The 24,639-nt window shown below is 29.0% G+C and overlaps 3 protein-coding genes across 3 annotated transcripts in view; 2 read left to right on the plus strand and 1 right to left on the minus strand.

Moving 5' to 3' along the window:
- Positions 1 to 2,444, plus strand: LOC130667932 (uncharacterized). Its single transcript, XM_057469870.1, has 3 exons — positions 1 to 1,876; positions 1,953 to 2,081; positions 2,174 to 2,444. The coding sequence occupies exons 1-3, from the start codon at positions 1,729 to 1,731 to the stop codon at positions 2,290 to 2,292; spliced, it is 396 nt and encodes a 131-aa protein (XP_057325853.1). The 5' UTR covers positions 1 to 1,728; the 3' UTR covers positions 2,293 to 2,444.
- Positions 2,445 to 5,752: 3,308 nt separating this feature from the next.
- LOC130667851 (spindle assembly abnormal protein 6 homolog) lies at positions 5,753 to 8,266 on the minus strand. The gene is made up of 2 exons (XM_057469720.1): positions 8,179 to 8,266; positions 5,753 to 8,097 (listed from the first exon to the last, which is right to left on the minus strand). Exon 2 carries the CDS (start codon positions 8,081 to 8,083, stop codon positions 6,245 to 6,247), a length of 1,839 nt encoding a protein of 612 aa, XP_057325703.1. The 5' UTR covers positions 8,084 to 8,097; positions 8,179 to 8,266; the 3' UTR covers positions 5,753 to 6,244.
- Positions 8,267 to 17,584: 9,318 nt separating this feature from the next.
- Positions 17,585 to 24,639, plus strand: part of LOC130668222 (low density lipoprotein receptor adapter protein 1-B-like) — a 60,283-nt gene continuing 53,228 nt past the window's right edge. The window contains exon 1 of the mRNA XM_057470393.1: positions 17,585 to 17,745. Coding sequence (XP_057326376.1) covers positions 17,703 to 17,745 — 43 coding nt within the window. The 5' untranslated portion in view covers positions 17,585 to 17,702. The remainder of the gene's footprint in view (positions 17,746 to 24,639) is intronic.

Raw genomic sequence — 24,639 nt, forward strand, 5'->3', positions numbered from 1 at the left:
TAAAAATAATACAGAACTCTGATTAAATAAAATTAATTAAAACATAACTGAAAACTTGGTCTTACTTCTGCAATAATTTAAAAATCTTTTAGTAAATTAACGTGGTTACTAAAATAAATATAAAAAATAATGAAAAGTGAAGTTAAATATCAGTACAGACATAAATTATTTGTTCGAGATTTTCTATTATTTAAGTTTAGCGTATAGTTAATCAAGTACCAGCGAGTAATACAACGGAATTAACTTCTCAACATCTCCAGCAAGTGGTTTATTCTGTATGTATAGCTAACTCTAGTGGCTTATAGCATCCGGTTTTATACGCGGAAAATCCTCCCAATCGCGCTCTCGAACACAAACAAAAGCCGCATTTTTTTTCATCATTTTCCAAGCTGATTGAAAATTTAAACCGTCAGATAATAAGTTGAAGTATTCTTCAAGTTATTATTTATAGGTACTTACAGACTTCAAAGAATAATTCGCACTCGAATTCAATGGATAGTTTGATCAAGTATCCGTAGTTTTAAATAAAATGAAATATTAAAATTCCCTTATTAATGAATGTAATAAGAAAATAATTAAAAGTTAGTAGAGAAGTTATTCGGGCTATTTAAAGAAGCTATTCATTTTAACTTTATTGGTTCACTGGAGTGGATACTAGACTCGTATATTCATATGATAAATCGATAGCGATAATTATTATAGAAATTTTAATTAAAATTCGATAATTAAATAACGGTAATAAAATTGTGAAAGCAATTACTAACTGTCAGTGACATTGACCACGTGTTGGGTGTGTTCACTTTAACGGTCACCGCTAGAACCCAAAGTGATTTCCTCCCACGAGGCTAAATGAGAGATTAGTCTCCCTCAATTAAACTTATCAAAGTATTAGACCAAGTTTACTAGTATGCTACTAAAATCTATTGAACGCAGTACGTTGGCTAATTTAGAGATTTAATAACTCAAGAATATAATAGATTACTTTCACAAAAATATTAAGGGCATTTACGGACAGCCTCCTCCCCCACTTTTTAAAAATATTCAATGACTGAACTGTCATCAGTATTCGAATTTTGTTAATTAATTTTCAAAAAGTTGAAGCATGAATTGAAAAAAGGACAATTTTGCAGAGATGTAGATTTGAAAAAAAAATTACTCATAGTTGTTATCAATTAGGAGCCAAACGAAATTTGGTAAAGAGATTTTATCATAAATAATTTGAAATTCAAAATTAAAATGTTGATATGAAGATTCTACTGAAATTTATTTTCCAAATTTGGTTTGACTCCTAATTGATTTCAACCGTAAATAATTTTTTTAAAAATCTATATCTCAAATATATCAAAATTTAATGAGAGTAAAGTTGGCGGAAATCAGATAATTTAAAAAGTTTTTAAATAATAAAAAAAAAGTAAAAAATGGGCATGTAGAAAATTCTAAAATCAGTACATGCATTTTTTATTATCATATCAATTTAATTGTTTAACTTTTTTATACGAAACTCGAAAATTGTCTTGTCTGCTGCATTTACACTCATCAAAATTTAAATGCGGTCATTAAAATTGAAAGTCATTGAATATTTTAAAAAAGTAGAGTTTTTCAATAAAATTGTTCATGGACTTACTGTTTTCCTGATAACTGTACGAATAGTATCAGCATCCGGAGTTGTCCAACGTGAATAAATAAGTCCACTTAGAAGTATTAAAAAAGTTCCAAGGAAAACTACCCATGCATGTGCGTTTTTCGTCCTTGTCAGTAGTTTCCTTGCCGGACGTGTTGTCAGGATTTCCCGCGTTGGTACACGAAATTGTTGGGCTCTCTGGAGAATATTTTCCAGCCGCCGCTGAGCTTGGCCAACATTATCTGTCGTCTCCATGTAAGTTTTTCTGCAACTTTATTTTTTATTGATGATTTTATGAATTTTTGAAATGATAATTTTGAATGTTTTTTAGGGCGCCGGCACTTTGGCGCCAAAGTTTACATCTACGTTGTAAAAGAAATCCGTGTGATGTTAGCTAAGGTCCAGGCGAAGGTGAACATCAACAATTTGATGATTGTCATTTTCACAGATATATTTTATTGTGAGTATTGATTGATTATTAGGTTTTTTATTACTGAGTAATATTTTTAATTTAATAGTTTTTAGTTATCAGTGTTGATATTTATGTTTTAGTTTGCGGAGATCCTTCTCGTGTAAAGTCCTGGCGAGAACTGATTGCTCATGTCCAGAATTCTTGCGGATTTAAATTTTTAAGTTTTCAAATCTACCACTTTGGCGCCACTTTCCAATGACGAAAATTGCCGCTTAAATATTTAAATTTATGGAAAGAAAATTTCTTGGAAAAATTCAATATAATCGATATTTCATTACTTATTTTCTGAAGCCTATTTTCATGATTTTTATTTGATATGAAACATTAAATAATAAAATTCCATCATGGAGAATATTCCATACATTAAGAAAAAGGAAGTGATTTTTTAAATTTACCAAATCTTTTTTAATTTTAACATTTAATTTTTTCGGTAATTATATTAAAAATCGATTGACAGCCACTTTTTAGGGCGGATGTCTATAACACATCCCGATGTCACAGAAAATCAATGACCCATTAGATCCGATTGCAAAAATTTACTTTCTTACTCACCTACTGTAGGTCTTAACAATGGGTACATTCGGAAATGCTCTAGCTCTATTTCTCACCATATGGCAACGCTTGACTAGAGATAGAGCTAGATCATTTCCGAATGTACCCACAAACAAATTTTAATAAAATTATTAAATTTCAATTTTTAAATTTCGCGCCAAGTTGGCGCTACTGCGCGTCGATTTCAACGTTCAAATTTTTGCTAAAGTGGGGGGAGGGTCGAATGAATCGCAAAATCGATTGCTTTGTAATCAACTGACGGTTCGATAGCGGCAGTCAGTATCATCGACAACTTCAGTTGTAGTCCAGATCCTTTTGTATGTTTGAATTGAAACAGTATTGCAGTGGCGTCGTGTAATTATCCATAAAATTTTTTGCTCATAGTTATTGTTTAGTTAAATTGTGTAGTGTTTGTAAAAATTAAATTGTGCAAAGTGTCTGTGGTGCAGTTAAGTGCTAAGTGTTCAGTGCTAGTGTAAAGTGTTGCTGATGGCTGATGACTTCCAAGTTCCTGAGCAAACTTATCTGGCATCGTCTGGTGGGGAAATAGCAGTTAAGTGAAGTTTTTTAGCTGAAATACACTTGGAGCAATTTAATTCAAATCTCCAAGTGTATTAGGACACCCTTCTGCATATTATTTCTCCGCCAAGGTTTGTTCAAACACTTGCGTGTTTTTTTTTTAATATTTAAAATTTTTTTTTGACATATTCTGTCACCATTTTATTTTGACTTGCAATTTTTAATTTTTCTCCAATTTCTAATAGTTTATTTTTCGAATATTTAAATTTACGCGTGAGCAATAAGAATAATTAACAAATTATTAATGAAACATAAAAAATTTATAGCATTCTTTCTAGTCAAATTAATATAATTATTGATACAAATGAATTTTAATAAAATTATTAAATTTCAATTTTTAAATTCCGCGCCAAGTTGGCGCTACTGCGCGTCGCCGTTACGCGTCGCTGTAGCCATTCAAATTGAAAATTTAAAAAACTATAAGTGTAATTTTAAAAAATTTATCGTTTTTTAAAAAAAATCCAAAAATTATTAGATGTTGGCTAATTTTAGTATCATAAATAAGTGATTCTAAAGTTAGCTGACGTTTAATAATTTTTTGATTTTTTTTTAAAACAATAAATTATTAAAAAAAAAATATTTAAAAAAATTGCACTTATAGTTTTATAGATTTTCTGTGTGTGTATTTTTTAGTTTTATTTTTTTCTGTAATTGAATTGTTGAAAATAAAATCCGGAAAATTTTAATTATCGGTAAACTTTAGGATGACAAATGAGTGATCTTGAAGTTAGCAGACAATTAAGAATTTTTGAATTTTATTTTTTTCCAGTTTTATTAAAAGAAAAAAAAAAAACTAAAAATATGCACATGTAGAAAATTTGAAAAACTATAGGTGTAATTTTTAGAAATATTCTTTTTTTTTAATTTATCGTTTTAAAAAAAATCCAAAAAATTAGACGTCAGGTAATCCCAGTATCAAATAATATTTAGGAAAAGGAAATAAAAAACATTTCGTATAAATATAAGTTTATTTACATTACTTGTATGACAAAGGTAATTGTCTATGTGTACGTACATATATCTGTATATATATGTATGTGTATATTTATTAATAATATAGAGTACTATTAAATAGTAATAAATGAATGTGAATTACAAATTAATAATTACAATTTTTATCTCCATCTGCAATGCATTTATATTTTAAATAATATACAATTTTTTACTTTATATCTCTGTTGTAAATTTATATATTTATTACATTAATAATAATCAATGCCATAAGGCTTGTGCATTTTAAATCGTAAGTTATTTTAACGATTAAAAATATATTATTGTTATTCAAATATTTTTTTGTAATTCTGTTAAAAATTTACGTACTGTTACACAATCCCTTTTTTAAAAATTATTTATTAACTTTTTGTAAATATTAAATCAGAGCGATTATAAATATTTTCTTATTAATGAATAATACCGGAAGTTTAAAACATCAAGCTCGTGTTTTAAATACGTATTTTTTTTAATTTTAATTTAGTGGTGAATTTTTAATTACAATAATTATTTATTTTAATTATAGTAACTTATATTATAGAAATAACTTACGAGTGAAAAATTATAAACGCCTGTTTTTTTTTAATTTTTGTAGAAAAAAAAAATATCAATAGATTGTGTATGAGTGTGAATGTAGCAGACATCAGACAAATTTAAAATTATTGATAAATAGAGTAATTGATAAAATAAAATTTGAAAAAATGCGGATTTAAAAAATTTTGAAATTAATAAGTGCATTTTTTTAAATATTATTTTTTTATTATTTACTCTATTTATTTATAATTTTAAATTTGTCTGATGTCTGCTACATTCACACTGGTAGATTGTGTGCATTTTCTTTAGCATAAAAAATGATTGATTTTTTTAAAAATTTTAATTCAATACTTTTTTATCTAGGCCGTGGTATAATTACTTTGTTTCCACTTTATATTTAATTTTTTGATTATGCAATTCTGCTACTCTATTTATTTCAAGTCATAAAAATGATTAAAATTTTTTCGAAATTTTTTTTATCTTATCAACTGATCTGCAAATAAAACAATATTATTAGTTCTATAATTTAGCAAGTAAAGAATAAAAAATTAAACAAATTTTTTTTAACTTCTACAATAAATATAATCTATAAAAAAAGTACATACTTATAATTAACAAAAAATAAGTAGAACAGCACAATTACACTTTTTATTTGATACTGAAGTTAGCCGACGTCTAATAATTTTTTAATTTTTTTCTTCAAACGATAATTCACAAAAAAAAGTATTTTAAAAAATTGCACCTTTAGTTTTTTTTTTTTGCAATTAATCTGTTGAAAAAAAATCCGAAAATTGTTAATTGTCTGTTAACTTCATGACAATGAAATCTTTTTTATTTAATCGATTTCAAATTTTTAATTTTATAAAAAAATGAATAAAATACCGTCATTTGATAAATGATTATTTTTACCAGAATCCGAAAACTCTTTTTATAAACTTTCATTATTCGCTTATTTATTAAATTTAAATTTCATTAATATATATTCGAATTACAATTTATTTATTTATTTTTTTTTTTGACAAGCGATATAAAAAGTTGAGCACATCGTTACTGATTTAAATACAAATAGGCGATACAAGAGGCATTGAAAAATTTTAATATATATAATTTCTCTCTTTTGTTTACATATATATAAATATATAATATATATATGAGATATCCCATAAAAAATTTCAATTTCGTACCATTAAGTTTTTGATTTGTCTTAAAATTTATTTTATTTTTCTACTCAGTAAAATAAATTCAAATTTTTTTTTTTCAATTAATTGATTTATACTTCCATTTATACATCCTGCTATGTTTAATTAATTTAGAGGCTCTAATTGTAGGATAAACATAAGACAAAAATGATATGAAAAAATGAAGGAAAAGAAAAAGAAAAAAATCCTCAATCAATTTACCAAAAGCAAAGATGCACCAACTGTCATTTTAAAATTTAATCGAGCCAGTAATACTTTCCGCAACACTTGGATCAATAAAAAGTTTGGCCGTATTTTTTATTTTGTATTGCTTTTATTTATTTTCCTGTTTTTCTTGCGTCTTTTTTGTTGTGGATCGTAATTAACATCTCTGGCATAAGTTGACGTATGAAGATTATCGGAATTTAATCCGAAGATAAATGAGTTACAGTTTAAATCTTGCTGTGACTCGATAGCCGGTTTGATGCTGGTTATGGAACAGATTTCGGATTCCAAGTTCGTGATAAGGGTTTCATCCATTCCAGGTAACAGGGTGGTCGTTCTCACCTGCTCTGGCTTTATGCACTCCGATGAAGGTCCGTTCACAGACTGATCGAGACTACTACAAGCTCCGATAGCTTCATTGTTGTTCTTTAATCGCAGAGCCTCCAAGTCATCCTGAAGCCGTTCAGTAAAACTTGAGTGGTTACTTGCTTCCCGTTGTAGAGATTCGACTTTAGCTTTGATCAAATCGCTCTGCAAATCATCAATCTGGCCATTTTTTTGCGTTCGCTGCATGTCTTCAAGTCGTTCGTTCTCTTCCTGGATTTGTATCATTTCCAGATGAACGGCACTTGATTTTTTATCGCCATTCTGCAATTCCTGTTCATGGCGATGAGGGTTTTTAGAAAGATGGTCAAGATTAGTGATTGCATGATGCAACTCTTTAAGTTGTCGTACTATTTCCAAACAATTCACTTCGAACCCGCATAAGCTCTGCAATCGTCTTTCCAAGTGCATAAACTGTTCCTGCATCATGCCAAACTGCTGTTTCAGCATTTCAATTTTATTTGAGCTGGAATCACACGTAGCCGTTTGATCCTGAGTAACAGTTATGTGATTACCCTGGAGTTGATCAAATTTCATTTGTTTTTGTGTCAATTGCGACTTCAACAAGCTTTTAATACTGTCAATCTCAGCAATCATCATGTCTTGCTGCTTACACTGAGCTAACAATTTTTGCTGATGATGTCCTTGCGTCCAACCTTGATCTTCCTGCTTTTTATGAATAGTCGCGCCAACCGCATTGGACTTAGTCTGCAGTTGTTTAATTTGACGGACGAATTCTTGTTTTTCTGCCGCATGATCATCAAATATGTATTGACAACACGTGTGCAGAGTTTGTGCTTCAGTTACTTTGGCATTGAGCGCCTTCTCAAGTTGCTTAAAGCTATCGGTTAACCTAGACCGTTCAGATTTTAATTTGGTTCTAAGTTCATTTAATTTGTTCTGATAAGTCAAACCGGCTTTGTACTTTTCAAACAGTGCTTTATTCTTCTTGCTGTGTTTTTTCTTCATCGATTTTACCAGATCGGCGCGGTCTCCAGTCGACTCGGTGACCTCCCCGGGGTTATCCAATCGTAGTTTTAACAACGAATCAATAAGAATCTGAATATTTGACCAACTCAACTTGGATTTTTGTACCAGCGGCATCAATAGCGATACATTTCTTTCATCTTTGTCTCCACCTATTTGAGTACCTTCTTTAACATCTTTAGATTCTTTCGTTTTGTTAACGTGTCTTTCAACAACGTTCTTTGTTGATTTCGTTGGAGTTTCTCTCGGCTCTAATTTTTCTGTCACCGGCTTTGACTGAGTCGCTTGCTGGAGATTTTCCTTCTGAACGTTTATGTCTGATGAAATTTGAAAAGTTCTCTCAAATTGTACATGCTTCTGTTTATCATCCTTATCGTCTTTATCATCTTCCTTCACAATCGATTTTAGATTCTTCTTATGACGATAGTCTACTTTGCCGTTCCAATACTTACCGTTTATTGGATGTAATCCAAGAAAATATAATAAACAGTAACAGATTATTTGCGAAAATATGAATATTCCGATCCCGTACAACAGTTCGGTAAAGGATTCGCGATACATCTTATGGTATTTATCTGCCGAAAATATAAATAAATAATCATAAACAATAATTCTGTATCTTAAATCGTGTCATTTAAAGTTTAAAAATAAATTACTATTATAAAAAATTAGAGTAATAAATCACTGGTGTAACAGATTTACAATCACACTACACAGATACAGTAGTATAGGGTTAAGGCTGGGCCGCACCTAAAAATTTCCTAAGCGTCGATTTTACGCCCTCGGGGATTGCGGTGACTTCGGAAGCTCTTTTTTTTGGCTTGCAGGCAAAATCCCCACATCACATTCTGACCAGTGTATATTTTGTCCAAATACGTTTCCACGAAGCAACAAAATGCCCAAATCATATGAAAAAATGTCAAAGTTACCCTGATAGCCAGAGTTTCCGATCAGAAAGTTGGTGTACCTGAGTTGCGACCAAGTTGACGACAAGTTGTCGACAACTTTCAGCTTGTGTAACTGTTGCCGACAACTTGGCTACAAGTTGCTCAGCAACTTGGCGACAATCTACTGCCGCAACCTGTCACCAAGTTTCTGAGCAACTTGTAGCCAAGTTGTCGGCAACAGTTACACGAGCTGAAAGTTGTCGACAAGTTGTTCGGAAAGTTGCCGTCAACTTATGGAAATGCAGACTTTTGCGGCCAACTTGGCTATCAGGGTACGTTTGAATTGAAACACAGTATTGCAGTGGCGTCGTGTGAAATTGTGCAGTGATTGTAAAATTTATCTTTTATTAATTTAAGTTGTGCAAAGTATCTGTAGTGTAGTTAAGTGTTCACTGCTAGTGTAGAGTGTTAATGAGTGTGAATGTAGCAGACATTAGACAAATTTCAAATTATTAATAAATAGAGTAAATAATTAATAAAATACAACTTTAAAAAAATGCGCATTTAAAAATTTTGAAATTTGTGCATTTTTTATAAATATTATGCTATTAATTACACTAATGGAAAAAATTAAAGGATCAAAAAAAAATTCTAAATTTTTAGGCGATTTTCAACAGGCTCTAACTTTGAGAGAAATGGTCGTACAAGAAAAGAAAAAGAAGGAAATTGTAGCTCTAAATATCTACTTTTTGGATTAAAATTTTAAAATTTTTTAACGTCAGCAGTTTTTGAGTAATTTTAGAAAAACCAACGACAAAAAAATTTTCAAATTAAAAAAATTTTTTTTTTTGGTCTCCGGGCGTGGAAAAAATTTTTTTTGCTTAACCACTATGAGGATCGGATACCTTCATTATTCAGCTTTAATTTCTTTTTTTATGGACCTTGATACGTCCACTTCTCGCCGAGACATCGGTCTTCAAATGGAAAAGGATCCTTTTGTCTTTGATTATCGATATCTCGGAAACCAATGATTGCACAGAAAGTTAATGGTGGGTTTTAAAAACTTGAATAAATTCCCTTCAATGATTAGCCATTGCTTTTTCGAAAAAAAATTCTTTCCTATCGTCACATGAATTTAAAAATGCAACAAAAAAAGGGCTTTTTGTGGTTTTTTGGAAAATCAAGCGCTGAAACGAAAATATTGTGGAAATCGATAATGTTGACTGTGCATTTTACAGTTCAATATGTTAACAAAAACCCTGCAGAAAGCCAGATTAATCCAACCAGCCGTTTTTTTGTTTCACGCGATCAAATTTAAAAAAAAATTAAAGGATCACGTTTTTTGCTCTGAAAAGCTCATGATCTTTAACAAGATGAAAACAAACATTTTTTCGGAGCTTTGTCCACAATTTTATTGCAGACAGTGCTTAAATTTCCAAAAAAGAAAAAACTTTTTTTTCGAAACAAAATTTTCAAAAAAAAAATTTTTTCAAAAAAATTTTTTTTTGGAATAACTTTGGGAAATTTGCAAAACCAACATCCAATAATTTTTAACAAGTTTACGTCATTAAATTAAAAAAAAATTTTTTTATTTTGCCCGGAGACCAAAAAAAAAAAAATTAAAAAAATTTGAAAATTTTTTTGTCGTTGGTTTTTCTAAGATTACTCAAAAACTGCTTACGTAAAAAAATTTTAAAGTTTTAATCCAAAAAGTAGATATTTAGAGCTACAATTTCCTTCTTTTTCTTTTCTTGTACGACCATTTCTCTCAAAGTTAGAGCCTGTTGAAAATCGCCTAAAAATTTAGAATTTTTTTTTGATCCTTTAATTTTTTCCATTAGTGTATTTACTCTATTTATTTATAATTTTAAATCTGTCTGTTGTCTGCTACATTCACACACATAAAGTGTTAAGTGTTCAGTGCTAATGTAAAGTATTGCGAACTGCTGAGCTGACAACTTCGAAGTTCCTGAGCAAAATCATCTGGCATCGTCTGGTGGGGAAATAGCAGTTAAGTGACGTTTTTTAGCTGCAATACACTTGGAGCAATTTAATTAAAATTTCCAAGTGTATTAGGACACCCATCTGCACAATATCTCCCCGCCAAGGTTTGTTCAAACACTTGCGTGTTTTTTTTTTAATATTCAAAATTTTTTTCTAACATATTCTGCCACCATTTTATTTTGACTTGTGATTTTTAATTTTTTGCCAATTTTAAATTAATTAAATTTACGTAAATTGACGATAACTAGACGCCAACTTGCTTAGAAAGTCAGTGGCCAATGTTAGCATTCTATTGATAACGAAAAACTGCCTTAAATTGTCCTAGAAAGTTGGCGACAGGTTGCGGCAGTAGATTGTCGCCAAGTTTCTGGGAAAGTTGGTAACAATTTGTAGTTAACAGTTACAGAGGTTGAAGTTGTCGTCAACTTGACGGCAACTAGTTGACACATATTTTCTAAGATCTACGGTCGGTAAGTCAGAAAGTAAATCTGCTTATCGAGATCTGAGTGGTTGGTTATCTGTTTCATCGGGGGGTCGTGTCACAGCGACATCTGCCCGAAATGAACGATTATTTCATAAGTTGTCTTCCCGCGTATACGAGTAATTAATTCTCAAAAAGTAGCGTCAGTGTTATGTGTCGTGTAATTATTTAAATTAATTATCATTCTTTAATAATTTATTCTTAATAAATATATATAGATTAATCTCAAACGTAGAAAATTAATATATATTTCTTTGTGAATCAAAATAATAAGATGAACGATGACTCAAGTTAGTCGGTGTCTGATAATTTTTTTTTTTAAAACAATAAATTACGAAAAAAAAAAATACTTCAAAAAATTGCGCCTGTAGTTTTTTTACTTTTCTACAGGCGCATATTTATTTTTTCTTGTAATTGATTCAGTGAACAAAAAATCCGAAAATTTTTAATTGTCTTTGAACTTCATGATCACGAGTGTGAGTGTAGCAGAAGTGCGACGATTTATAAATTAAAAATTGGCAAACTTCCGGATCGTGAATATTGGCAGCTTTGTCTGGTGCTTGGCTTTTATTGCGACGGGTAATTACTTATTTATTTGTTTTTTTGCTTTTACTTATATGTTTTAATTAATAATAATGACGGATTATTTGATTATTGAAATGTAAGAAAAAATATTAATTGATAAATTATTGTATAGGTTTTGACTGGAGATGTGGTAAGAGTGGGAGAGAGCTCTGCATGCTGGGAATCATGAGATTCTCAGACGATTTGAAATGTTGTTTGGAGTAATTTCACTATGAACCAGGTAATGGAGTTCGTTAATTGAATAATCGAAGATCCGGAATTTCGAGATATTGAATGAACAATCTGAGGAGTCGGAGTTAATGGTCTGGGTCTTGGAACCTAGTTCGTGTTTGTCGATAGCTTTTACGATAGTGCTGTTACCCGCAGTTTGGTGAGTAAAATTATTTTAAATTATAGATTAAATACACGATGCTTCGAATAGCAAAACAAAAGTCTGTAGCACTGATCCTTGGGTATAAAAAGGTACCCTTCTATTGATAATTCTTATCCCTTGGTCTAATTAGTTGAAATGATGATACTACTGTACATTTATGACACTAGTTCCCAAGTAGTTGATTGATAGACGTCGAATAGGCCATCCTTGGATGACAGGACCAGTGACGTGTCATTTACTAATCTGGTTTGGAAGAATATTTTCTTATGGTTGAGTTTTATTCTTAGAAATTTAATTCGATAGGAAAAAATGATTTAATTAATACCCGAGATTAAATTCATTAAATATAAAAAACTTCAAAGGCATTCTGAGCCTTTTCTGAAAGATATCGTGATTCCTGTGGTTGATACTGAAGTTAGCCGAGGCCTAATAATTTTAGGATTTTTTCAAAAATGATAAATTATAAAAAAAAAATATTTAAGAAAATTGCACGTATAGTTTTTTTAAATTTTCTACATGTGCATATTTTTAGTTTTTTTTTTTTTTGTAATTAATTGTTGAAAAAAAAAATCCAAAATTGTTAATTGTCTGTTAACTTCAGGATTATTGCTGTGGCCTAATTAATTTCCACGATTTTAAGATCTTGTTCTACAGGAAATTTGATTAAGTTAAAAAAAAAAATATCATATATATTGGATGGTAGTTACATCTTTATTGAACTGGGGTGGTAATTTTAGTCATTTCCACGTATAATAAGAAATTGCAATGATGTAAATTAAAAGCTAAAATATGTCATACTATTGATCGATATATTTTACATTTCAATTGAAAAAGTAATTTATTCAAATCTAATATTTTATAGTCCCGTTTATTTTTAATAAATTAAAATATTCCAGGCAATGAAAAGACTATAAATTAACTTTTCACCAAATAGATGATGCAGTTAGTCTGAGTTGAATGAATTTTCCTATTCAATATACATATTACTTTCATTCGGGCTTAAGTAATTTCTTTAGTACTCTTCAATAAATATGAAACCTTTTCCGAGCAATTTCGCATATCATAAAACGTTCCATTGGAAAATTTCAAATAGTTTTTACGGGAGTTTCATTATAATTTAATGAAACATATTTTTTATTATATGTATAGATTGATTTTGAATAGAAATTGGGGACGTGTGGATAGTTTTCATACTAAGTATTATTATTTGAATCGAATATTTAAATTTTTCAAATTATATCATAATTTGAATTACGCGGTTTTAATTTTTGATTCCGGTATTAATATTCGGCTTGATAAGAATAATTCTTGTTTAAATTATCCGCACATTCTTCATACATATACATATAAAATTTTGTTCAAAATTATTAGAATATGAAACAATAAATATGTACATATTTAAATTGCATAAATCGATAGCATCGAGCGGAGAGCGAGAAATTGAGTGGGAGAAAAATTGTGTAGATACTCCCGATAAAAGCAAATATATATGTATATCTTTTAAAATACCCTCAAATATCACTCGTTGCTGTGAGCTAGGCCCATTTCAATTGGTAAACAATTTTATATATTTATTTATACATTGGCAAAGTCGTTTCCTACCGTAAATATAAAGCTTCCAAGTTTTTTTAAACGTTTTTTTTTTGCATTTCCATCTAAACTTTTTTAGTTCTCTGTATCAATTCGTCATTAGCATTTCTATGATCGAGCGCATGATGCATTCAAGTGAATGCGAATATGTACTCGATAAAATTTATATTTTTCTGCATCTCCATATTCTAAAACTGAAATTCGTATTACTTATTTATATTTATTTTGAAATAAATGCTGATGGAATGGATAATTTTGTTTTACTGTTTGATAAACATTTTAATTATGCTGTGCGTAATAATGTTATTTTTATTTGATGTTTGTCTGTATGTTTATTGATCATTTTGTTTATGTTATCTATAAATTACTCAATTTATATGACTTGGATATCATTTTTTGTTTCTATATCTATTAAACCAGGCCAAACGTCAGAGTTCAATAACAATATTGAAATTACAACGTAATTATTATCTATGATTATTATTAATATATATATATATATATATATATATTTTTTTTTTTTTTAATTTTCATTGATGTTTACTATTTTGAGTAGCGATATTAATATCAAATTCGAATGATTTGTTTATGTTTATTGTCGGTGAAAGGGCAGGAAGGGGAGAGGGAGAGGAGGGGAGGGGTAAAACGGACACTGTAGAAAAAAAACGCTTAAGTGTGAGTTCCTTTTGAGAATATTCTATTTTTTTAGACCTGACAAAAAGTTTTTGGTGTCAATATTCCCCAGCTATAGAAAAAAATTTGTAATGTGGGGCAAAATGGACCGTCTAAGAAAATGAATACTTTTTAACTAAAATTAATTTTTTTGAACCTCCAAGCCAGTATTTGATAACAATATGACCCAGTTATCAAAAAAAAATTTAATATGGGGTGAAATGGACTTCTTTAAAAAATTAAAAAAATTGTTCAATTAAATTTAACTTTAGCTGCCGAGCAAAATGAGCCTCTCTCAAAAAATTAAATTTTTTATATTTCTTCTAAAATTAAATTTACTTTTTTTTTTAATCATGGAAATAATCTTGGCTTGGAATTTTTTATTAAAAAATACATTTTCAAAAAATAATTTTCATCGATTCCGAATTTATTATTGGGCTCAATTTTATTGATGTGAAATTTATTTTTAATAAAATCTTGTGAAAATTTTAATTAAAGGTCGTAGGGCTGATTTTAGATTCAAAAATTTTTTGGTAAGCAATTTCGAGTGGCCTAAATTACCCTATGGTTTATGTTGCCCATATGTACAATAAACAAAAAATTCTGGAAGTTTAATTCGCCCTTTATAATTTAAATTCATTAAAAAGTTTAGCGGGCCCGTTTTGCCCTCCCTTTTCCCCCTACTACATAAATTCTTGTCTAGATATTAAATGATATTTTATTTCTCTCCATAAATATAAAACCGATTAGTCAAAATCATAGCTTAGATTATCGTATTTCCATACACTACCACTTAGTAAATCGAGTATTGCAATCAGTAATTACTACCTTCCATAAATATTCAAATATATATCGTAATTACATCTTGTTAAATTATATGTAAGTTGACCTCTTTATAAACTTGATAATTTTCATTTAATTTTAAATATTTAAATTATTTATTCATTTTATATTTTTTTTATTTTAAATAGTCATGAAAAAAGTAAAAATCTAAATGCAATTCTGTGCAATTTGTCGTACATTTCCGGTTCAGCACCAAAGTTTCGTAATACTTTGAAGGAAATGGAATGAGTAATTTCGCGAAATCTTGGTTACCCTGGAGCAATTCACTCTCAGGGATACAGCGCATCTGAGGAATTTCTCGATATCTTATAGTCGCACGAGGTCTAAGCTTAAACTAAAATTTAAATTTTATTTTCTCTTACTCTCTCTCTCGCTCTTTTCAATAAGAGCTTTAATAAATTGAACAGAGACTTAACGAGGTATCTACGGCATAAAAATTAGAAGTTGACGAGAGTGTAGATGGGGATTGAAATAAAGATGAATATGAAAAAATTTTTAGATGAAAAAAAGTTAATGGCTAATGAAATTATAAATTAAAAAACAGCTTTATTAAAATTGATGACGCGAGTTGTGCAGTATGTGGGTTACAAAGGAAAAAAAATAGTGCTGAGAATTTCACTCGAACAAGCTAATGAAATTTTCAACAAGTGCAAACGAGAGAAACGAGACATGGAGGGACAGTTTTTCGTGTCGCGAATTAAAGACATGAACGTGCTCTCAGAGGATAACTCTAAAAAAAAATTTTTTTTCTAATCTAATTTTGTTAAAAAATTTACTGTTACTTTGTGCTTGATTTTTTTATTGTATTGATTCATTTCAAAGCTGACATCGTACATTTTATTTATTTTTTTTTTATAAGTAAAATCAAAGGCGTTTTGAAAAATTTTCTATAATTAATTTTTGCACTAATTTTAAATGTTTTTGATTTTTTCATCGTATACAAATTTTTTTAATTTTTTTGGAAAGCCCATTTACCCTACATTAAAATTTTTTTTGATGACTGGGTCGTATTGTAATCAAATATTTGCTTGGGGGTTCGAAAGAAAAATAAAATTAGTTAAAAAGTATTAATTTTATAAGTAAACAAATTTTCAAAATTAGGTTTTCATTATCAGCGATCGAAAAATAGTGTAGAGAAATATTAGAAAAAAAATTTTGCTAAAATTATTTCCGAAATCAAAACCTAGTTAGTTATGAATTGAAATTTTTAGGAAACTAATTTTGTTTGGTCCATTTTACCCTGTCTATAAAGAAAAAGGGCAAATTGGGAGGCTAAGAAAAAATGCAAATTTTTTCTTTTGATTACGCAAAATTTTTTTTTACTACAGACTACAGTAAAAAATAATTTTTTCCTGATTACAAGGCATTATTGAGACATCAAAGCACTCGTAAGATCAAGTAACCGTATCTCAAAGTAAAAAAATGTATTACTAAGGGTCACACTCGTTTAGTTACAGTAACAAAACTAATCGATACATCTCTTTTGAACTAAATTTGATAATACTTTCCGACAACTTTTTTGAGGCTTTGAGGTGACTCTGCTGTGGCACTCTCTTGCTATATTTCAACTTATAAAGCTTTCCTGTACTAAAATACACGTAGAGACACCACAGCTAAATCTGTTAATCAAACGCGATAATCTTTACTACCTACTAAGCCGGTGCCGAAACCTTTTGACAAGCTTTCTCGAAACTTTTAAGTCACTCAACTGTGTCACATTTCTTGCTATATTTTACCAAATAAAGCTTCTCTGAACTCAATTTTACACCGTGTTTGGTTCAACGTTTTCGGATAATTATTCGTATGACCCACTATTATAAACGAGTTACAGCAATAATGAGCGTAATTTAACAGGATACATTTTTTACAATAAAAATCTCATTGCCACGTATTATTTACATATAAAATGTCAAACGTTAAAAGTTAAAAGTTTAAACAAATTTATTTAAAAATCTGGCAACAAAAGCGGACTGCGGTAATTTGATTTACTATCTAAAGTTGACTTACAAACGACACTTTATCACCCTTGTTTTAATCGCGACTGCGTCTAGTCTTTCGCAATGGTGAATTACAACGCAATTATTATGACCCTTGTGCTCGCAGGTTCAACAACAAAAGAGACACCTCAGTGACTGCGTCACTGGACCATAAGTGTGCACTTGAACGCTTCAAACCCTCTTTACCATCCCTCAAGCTAAATCCAATTGAGTTTTCCCATCAATTATATAATCCATCATCATTCTCTTTTGTTCTCACAAGTTTGTGATATTTATATATTTTTAATTATTATAAATATTTATTATCTTTATAAATAAATTTTATTTATAATTAACAATATATATGTGTATGTTACCCAACAACTTGTTGATGCTAGACTTATCAGTCTATCGATAGATCTATCGATCTAGATCTGTGCGATGTAACGGGAAGAGGCGTGGAATAAAAAGTATCACGAACTCACATGTTGAGATATATATGTGCAGTTAAGTTACTGATTTACTATATGGTACTCAGTGTTGTCTGTAGTGCAGTCTCTTTCGTAAAAGAGAAAGATCCAGTTATTATATTGCTGTTCACTTGAATAGACTTTTAATCGTGTACTGAGTTGTGCGTTTTATTCATTTATTATTTTTAATTAAAATATATAAATATTCATTTTTCATTCTCTATTGAGTGATTAAAAATTTTTTTTATATGTTAACTATTTTTTAAATTCAAAAGTTTTACAAAACATAAATTGTGACAATGCCTTTTTTCAAGAAATTCAGAATATTCTCAAGACATCGAAGTGAGTTTATTTTTATTTTTAAACTTCACTCTATTGACTTTAAAAATACATATGAATATAAAAAATATAAATATTCTAATAATTTTTACTTGATGTTGAAAGATTTTTTTTTACAGTCAGTTTTTTTTTTATTTGTGGGTTTCACGGATTTTTGTTACTTTTTTCGGGCAGGGTAAAATTATTGTTGATATTATTTTTTATATGCCGCCACTTTTGCTAGACTTGTTAATTTTAACTGGAGATGGTTTCTAATAGATAATTTTTTGAATGAAAAAAAGTTTTAATATTGAACTAGCTATACATCAATAATGTGCGAAAAGATATTTCCATATAAAAATATGCTATTTGTAATAGAAATTCAAACTAAACTTTAACTTTAATAAACAAGATAAGGTTAGTTGCACAAAAAAAATAACGCAATCTCAGCGAAAGTTTATTTGATAAAGATTCTGAATCATTGAAAAATCTTGAAACACGAGTAAAGATGTGTACACGTGCGCTGAAGTTGCAAAAATTCAATTTATTTAGTTCTTCAGTGCGTCTGATTCATTTTAAATTTAATAACATGAATTTCATAACTGATAAAACTATATGCATACAAACATAAAAATATCAATATAATAATAATAACAACATTATTTCATGTTATTTCAATTTACTTTTTCATAGGTGGATATTTTATAAACTATTCGTTCCGTTAGAGATTATGATATTTCCTTTTGTCTTACTCTTTTCCTTCTTGCGAAAAATCATAATAATGTCAATTTAATAATCCTTGTAAAAATTTTGACTATTCTAAACTTCAAAACGTGATACAATGATGAAATTTTCTTTAAATGATTTTTAAACTTCCGAAAATTTAAAGGAAAAAAAAATTGACTATTTTACGAATGCGTGTTTTTAGACTCTTCTGTTAACTTTTTTTGATTCTCCATTAAAAGTGATAAATTTTATCATTTTTTTGAGTGCAAACGCTTAGAACACTCTAAGACCTAGTGTATACAAGTGAATTATTTTAACACACAATAAATGTGTTCTAAGTTCCGGGCCATAAGCAAAACTACAGTCAGAAAATTAAATAATAGAAATAACTATCTAGTTATGGTAAAATTTTTTACCATCAATCCGATAGTAGTGAATACTATCTAGATGATTGTATAAATCATCTAGATTGTAATATTCGTCATATTTATAATAATTGTTACAATCCTGTATGTTAACTAGAGTTAATTATTATTATTATTCTAAATAGTTATACTTATAACCCAGATGGTAACAGTTACCATCAGAAATTATAATTGATACCATCCTGATAGTAAATATTACCATCTTGATAGTAACTGTTACGAAATTTATTGCAGAAGTTATTGTCCAATAATTATTAATTCTATTAAAAAAAATTATAACACTAACTATTTCTGGATTGAAAAACGTTCTAATCATTCTAGATGATTGGAATTAAAACTTTACCATAATTATTATTATTATTATTATTATTATTATTATTATTATTATTATTATTATTATTATTGCCTTTATTTAGACCCAACAGCAAAAATTTGCCAATAACAGGGTCACCACATAGTTATACATGAAAAAAAAATATACAAAGATGACTAAACTAAGCTAAGTAAAGTATACAATAACCGATTGCTAAAGAATACAATCAACTAAAAATATACAGAGAGTAAATTTAAGTTATAAATCATTAAGGTTGATTAAATGACTAGGTTTGAATAATACTAGGTGTACATATTTAATTATTTAACGTAAAGAGATCAGTATGGATGCAATTGTGCTGGCTGATAAAGGCTGGTTATAGCCTAATAAATCGAATAAACACATCATAATAAACACAATTACTTAATTTTCTGAGTGTATAGCTTTTTACGATATGTTAAATATCTATAGTTCACTTATGGCATTTTAATGTTATTTGGCAATCGTTAATTTGACTACACCCTTGGTTTTAGAGTGAAAAAGCTAACTTCGAACTTTTTTTGAACGCCTTTTTTTAGCATATTTTAATAGTATTAAGCCAATCATTGATTTTCTCTTGAACTTTTAAAAGCTTAAAAAAACGTTCGAAAAAAGTTAGTCGTTGTTTCACATTTTGAAGCTTAGAACATTCAACGTTTTTTCCGCAATTTTTTTTTTTTCACTAGAAAGTATACATACCCGTAGAATATTATATAAAGTACTATAATACAAACAGTCACGTTTATACAATCCGCGAAATGAAAATAGTTATAGTTATAAACAATTTTCACAGTAACAACTATTCTCTAATTCACTGTTCAAAGTTATCTCATAGTTTTAAGTGTCTCCTTTATCTATCTCTCTATACATAAACAATACAATATAAATTCAATTTCAGAGGTTACTCACCTGGAACAAAATTAAATAAATTTATTGTTAGATAAACTTTTAATAAAACACTCATTAGTACACTTGACATCACTATATTTTCTCATGAGTTTCAAAGTGAAAAGTTGTTTATTTTATTTCTTTTCCTAAGAAAAAAAAAGTAATGATGATAGATAACTAATAAAAACAAATAAAAAAAAATAAATTGAAAAACTACATTGGAAGTAATTATCAACGTAAGATAAACTATAGTCATTAAAACTACTTTCACGAGATCTAAAGTTATATCACGTACACCAAGTTAGCTATTACTTTTTTTGTAATATGATTGTCATTTTTATTTTATCTATTTCTTGACATGAGATTAATAATTATAGTAAACATATAATTTATTTTTACATAATAATTTTGATTAATAGTTTTTTTTAATGTTGATACAGTTATAGAAGTATAATTTATATATAATCTGGTATTTAGATGTTATGTATGGATATTTATGATCTACGATGATAATTCTCTCGTAGCAATAGGTATCATTTTGAATTGAATGTAGAAAATGTATCACGTACTGAGCGAGCGCGCGTCATATTCGTGTGTTAGCGTCACTAGCCTCGGGCTTGTGATGCCAACGCTCGCGTTGCCAAGAGCTAACAACGTTTTATTAATAAATAAATATTATATTCCGATAGAATGTTATTCGAATACTCAATAAACATGCTCGGTAATTTATTGTATCATATATACGCCCAAATCGTGAAAAAGGTGAATATTTAAAAAAAATATCAGTAGCCCATATGTGAAACAATATATGAACCGTCAGTAAATTTTTTGAAAAATTGATAATTTATGTTGTTCACAGTTTTATGGTAACGAACTAATTTGACTTTTATTTTATATGCTATCATAAAATATGATTTTATAAGCTATTTCGTTGCGTCATATTAACAGTAGGTCAGCTATCCGGATGTTTTGTAAACATTTGAGTCGAGCTTATTTTCCTGAAAACCAAAATCTTGAATAAAACTCTTACTATTACAAAAAATGGTGAAGAAATTTGGATTTTAAATGATAGATGGCAATGTATAGGCAAACGAGAAAGAAATATCGGTTGTTTTTGAAAAAATTAGATTGATATTTTGATCCATAGCCGTTCCAAAAATGTAAAATTCATCAAATGGTACTTTCTAAACATGAATAAGTAAAATAAGTGAATATTCACTGATTTCGAGTGCCAATCGAACCACTTTTCGGAATTAGTGGTTCGATTTGCACTTTGAATTAGTGAATATTCACTTATTTTCACTAATTCGTGTTTAGAGAGTACTGACCTTTCTAATTGAAGTATTGTATCATTGCAACCTCGGGTCATGAAAAGGTGTTTTAGGCTGTGATTTCGTTGATTAAAGCAGTTTTTGGGATAAAAACATGAAATGAGGTATCCATAGGAAAAGACTTGTTTGGAAATTTCAAATGATTCTGACTTTTCTAATTTTAGTATTCTATTATTGCACCCGCATCTCGATAGCTTTCCGCAATCGCAGTTCATTGTAAGGTTTTTCAGGCTGTCATTTTGTTGATTAAAGCGGTTTTTAGGGTCAAAATAGAAATATTATTTTAGTATTACTGAAGTTTTTTTTCTATTAAAATTCAGTCAAATATTAATTCGAATAGAAAAAAAAAAATGAATTGACATCTTTTAATAAATATTCGAAATTTCAACTTTACGATTCTTGTATCATTTTATCCTCATGTAAGTTGAAAATCATTTTTGAAAATCTTTTCTTTGTTACTACTACCCCTGATTAAAAACTCCGATTGAAACCATTGAATTCCGATTGGTTCCAATTGAAATCCGATAGACTTTCAATCGGAATTCATTGGTTTCAATCGGAGTTTTTAATCAGGGACTACTACAACAAAAAAAAAATGTTTGTTTAAAAGTCGTTTAAATTTCGGGTAAAAAAAAAATGTGAGAGATATTTTGAAAGAACGTGTCAATTCAAATACATTTCTGTTGTTATTCCAAGAAATACTTTTCTCTGTTTTTAATAACTGTTTTATGACATTGCCACGGCGTTTTCGTTTTCTTGGACGAAAAAGTTTTCATCGACAGCTGTCGAAGACACTCGCAACCAATAGTGCGATATCAACAAACTGACATACTTATTGGATATTTTATAAATATATTTACGCGTCAATATAATATGCAAATATATAAGTTTTATTTATATATTCCATGAAAAAATTCATGAATAATCAGCCGGTAAAAACAAATCTAATAGTGAAAAAAAGTGTTAACGCCGGGTAAAAATGCTCATTAATTAAAATTTTTTTCCTTTATTTTATTTTTTGTTTTCTTAATTTAACTTCTGATTGCGCGATTTTCACCGAGCACTAACTCTTGGAATACTTAATTTTTTTTTTCTTTTTTTATTCATTTCTAGAGCGAGCTAGCTGATAAAAGGGATTTAGTAGTGTAGGTCTTGCACTCAAAGTATCGTTAACCTCTTATCCTTTTCGCAATAGTGCAAGGCGTGGCCAGCGAAGATAAAGTACAGCAAACCCCGCAAATTTTACTGAGAGTTCAGCATTTATAGTACAGTATTATCCGTTAAGTACTAAAATAAAAGAAAACAATAAAATAAATAAAATAAAAACACACTTTCTACCGCTGTAAGCCCTAAGGCTTTACGCTGAAAAATCAATAACACTTTTTTTTTCTTATTTTATTTTAAAAATATTAATATTTATAAAATATATTTTTGGACGTTGATAGGAAAGGGATTAAAAAATTTTTATGATCGCAGTGATACAAAAAATATTTTTATTCTGCCACGATGAGGCTCATAAATAAATTATTTGTTTTTTTTTGTTGTAGTGACGTCACACAATTTTTTTTTTCATTTATTTTCAATGACTGTCACAATATTTAAATATTTTCATTGAAAAAACTTTTTTTTCGAGCTTATCGAGAGTCAAAATTTGTTTTTTCCAAATTTTAATTAATTTTTTCGCTGTCCCACTTTGCCCCATGTATTTCTTACCGTTCAAAAATTCATAATTGCAGAACAATGAAATTTTTTTTTCACGAAATTCTCAAAATGCTTCATTATACCCCAGGAATTTCGTATTATTCTAAAATTTGTCACAGATGTAAAATAAACGAAAATTTTCGTGTACCGGAAGATCGGAACGTTTTTTACGCAACGAAAAAAAACAAAAATTGGAAAGTAAAAAATCTACTGGATAACTAGATTTTTGAAATGTTCGCATATAGATATTGGCAAGTCAGCCAAAATTCTTGGGCCATCCCGACCACCAGACTACCCCTTAAGTAGTCGAATTACATGAATTTTTTCATTTTCGTTGCGTGAAAAACTTTGCGATCTTCAGGTACATAAATTTTCAAATTTTCTTACACAAAAAAAATTCTCGACTGAAAGTAAATATTTTTCATTCAAGAAAATTTCTTTGAAAGCCTCAATTTCCTCGGATAAAGTGAAAATTTCTGACCAAGACAAATTCTCTTGGCTCAAGAAAATCTTGACTTGGGTCCCGATTCAAGATAACTTTTTTTCTGTGTATTATAAATCTTTTTTTTTTTTTTGTTACAACTTTGATACGGCATCAAGATTGTATAGATTTCTATCTTGATTGATATTTGCTTACACTAAATTGTTAGAATATCACAGTAAATTAAATTACTTACCCACGAAATACTATCTCAATTGTTGTGGATCAACATGTTTCATTGAGTATCGTATACGTTATAGCGAAGCGGAAGACCGGAACTACTGAAGGATAAACCGATTGAATAGCTCACGAATTCCTCATGTACAGTATATATCATGCTGTACAAACGTATTTCTCATTCTCTCTATCACAATATCTTTCTCATCAAATACTCTCCCTCGCTCTTTCGCTCGTTCTCTACTTCCTTTGACTCTTCACATATATTCCACCGAAAATCCATAGATAAAATCTCATGTATCCAAACCAATACGATCCACTCACTCGGATATTGTTGGTGTGAAATAGACACCGTGAATCACACGCTCTACTCGTGCGAATCCGATATCGCTATTGCCATTTTCCCCAGAATCACCGATCACAATCCACAGCTCCAGGTCTTTCTATCGATTTTATCATCACAATGGACAGCATATACAATAATAAAATGTATATCCATTACATATATATATAACAGTCAGTCAACTTCGGTTAAATTATAGAAACGGGTTTCGCGGTTTTTTTCCTATTCCCATGTACCAATGGGTTTAAAACGAAAATCTACTTTGAAAAATTGCTTTTTTATAATCCCTTTTTCCGGATATTTTTTCAATAAATTAATAGTAGTCTCGATGGTTGTTTTTTAAAATTAATCGATTAATGAATCAAATCACTGATACGAAAATAAATTTTAACAATAAAAAGTTCACAAAAAGAAGAAAAATAAATAAATGAATAGTTTATTTGAGAAACCCTTTAAGTCAAGAAAACAAAATTTTTCAGGAAACACAAAAAACA

This window comes from Microplitis mediator, chromosome 5, assembly GCF_029852145.1.
Source record: "Microplitis mediator isolate UGA2020A chromosome 5, iyMicMedi2.1, whole genome shotgun sequence".
Taxonomy (NCBI): Eukaryota; Metazoa; Arthropoda; class Insecta; order Hymenoptera; family Braconidae; genus Microplitis; species Microplitis mediator.

Bases quoted from the DNA above. Each gene is read 5' to 3' on its own strand.
- LOC130667851 (XM_057469720.1), bottom strand. From the start codon at position 8,083: ATGTATCGCGAATCCTTTACCGAACTGTTGTACGGGATCGGAATATTC.
- LOC130667932 (XM_057469870.1), top strand. From the start codon at position 1,729: ATGCATGTGCGTTTTTCGTCCTTGTCAGTAGTTTCCTTGCCGGACGTG. The intron at 1,877-1,952 runs GTAAGTTTTTCT...AATGTTTTTTAG, and splicing joins ACATTATCTGTCGTCTCCAT to GGCGCCGGCACTTTGGCGCC. The intron at 2,082-2,173 runs GTGAGTATTGAT...TTTATGTTTTAG, and splicing joins TTTCACAGATATATTTTATT to TTTGCGGAGATCCTTCTCGT.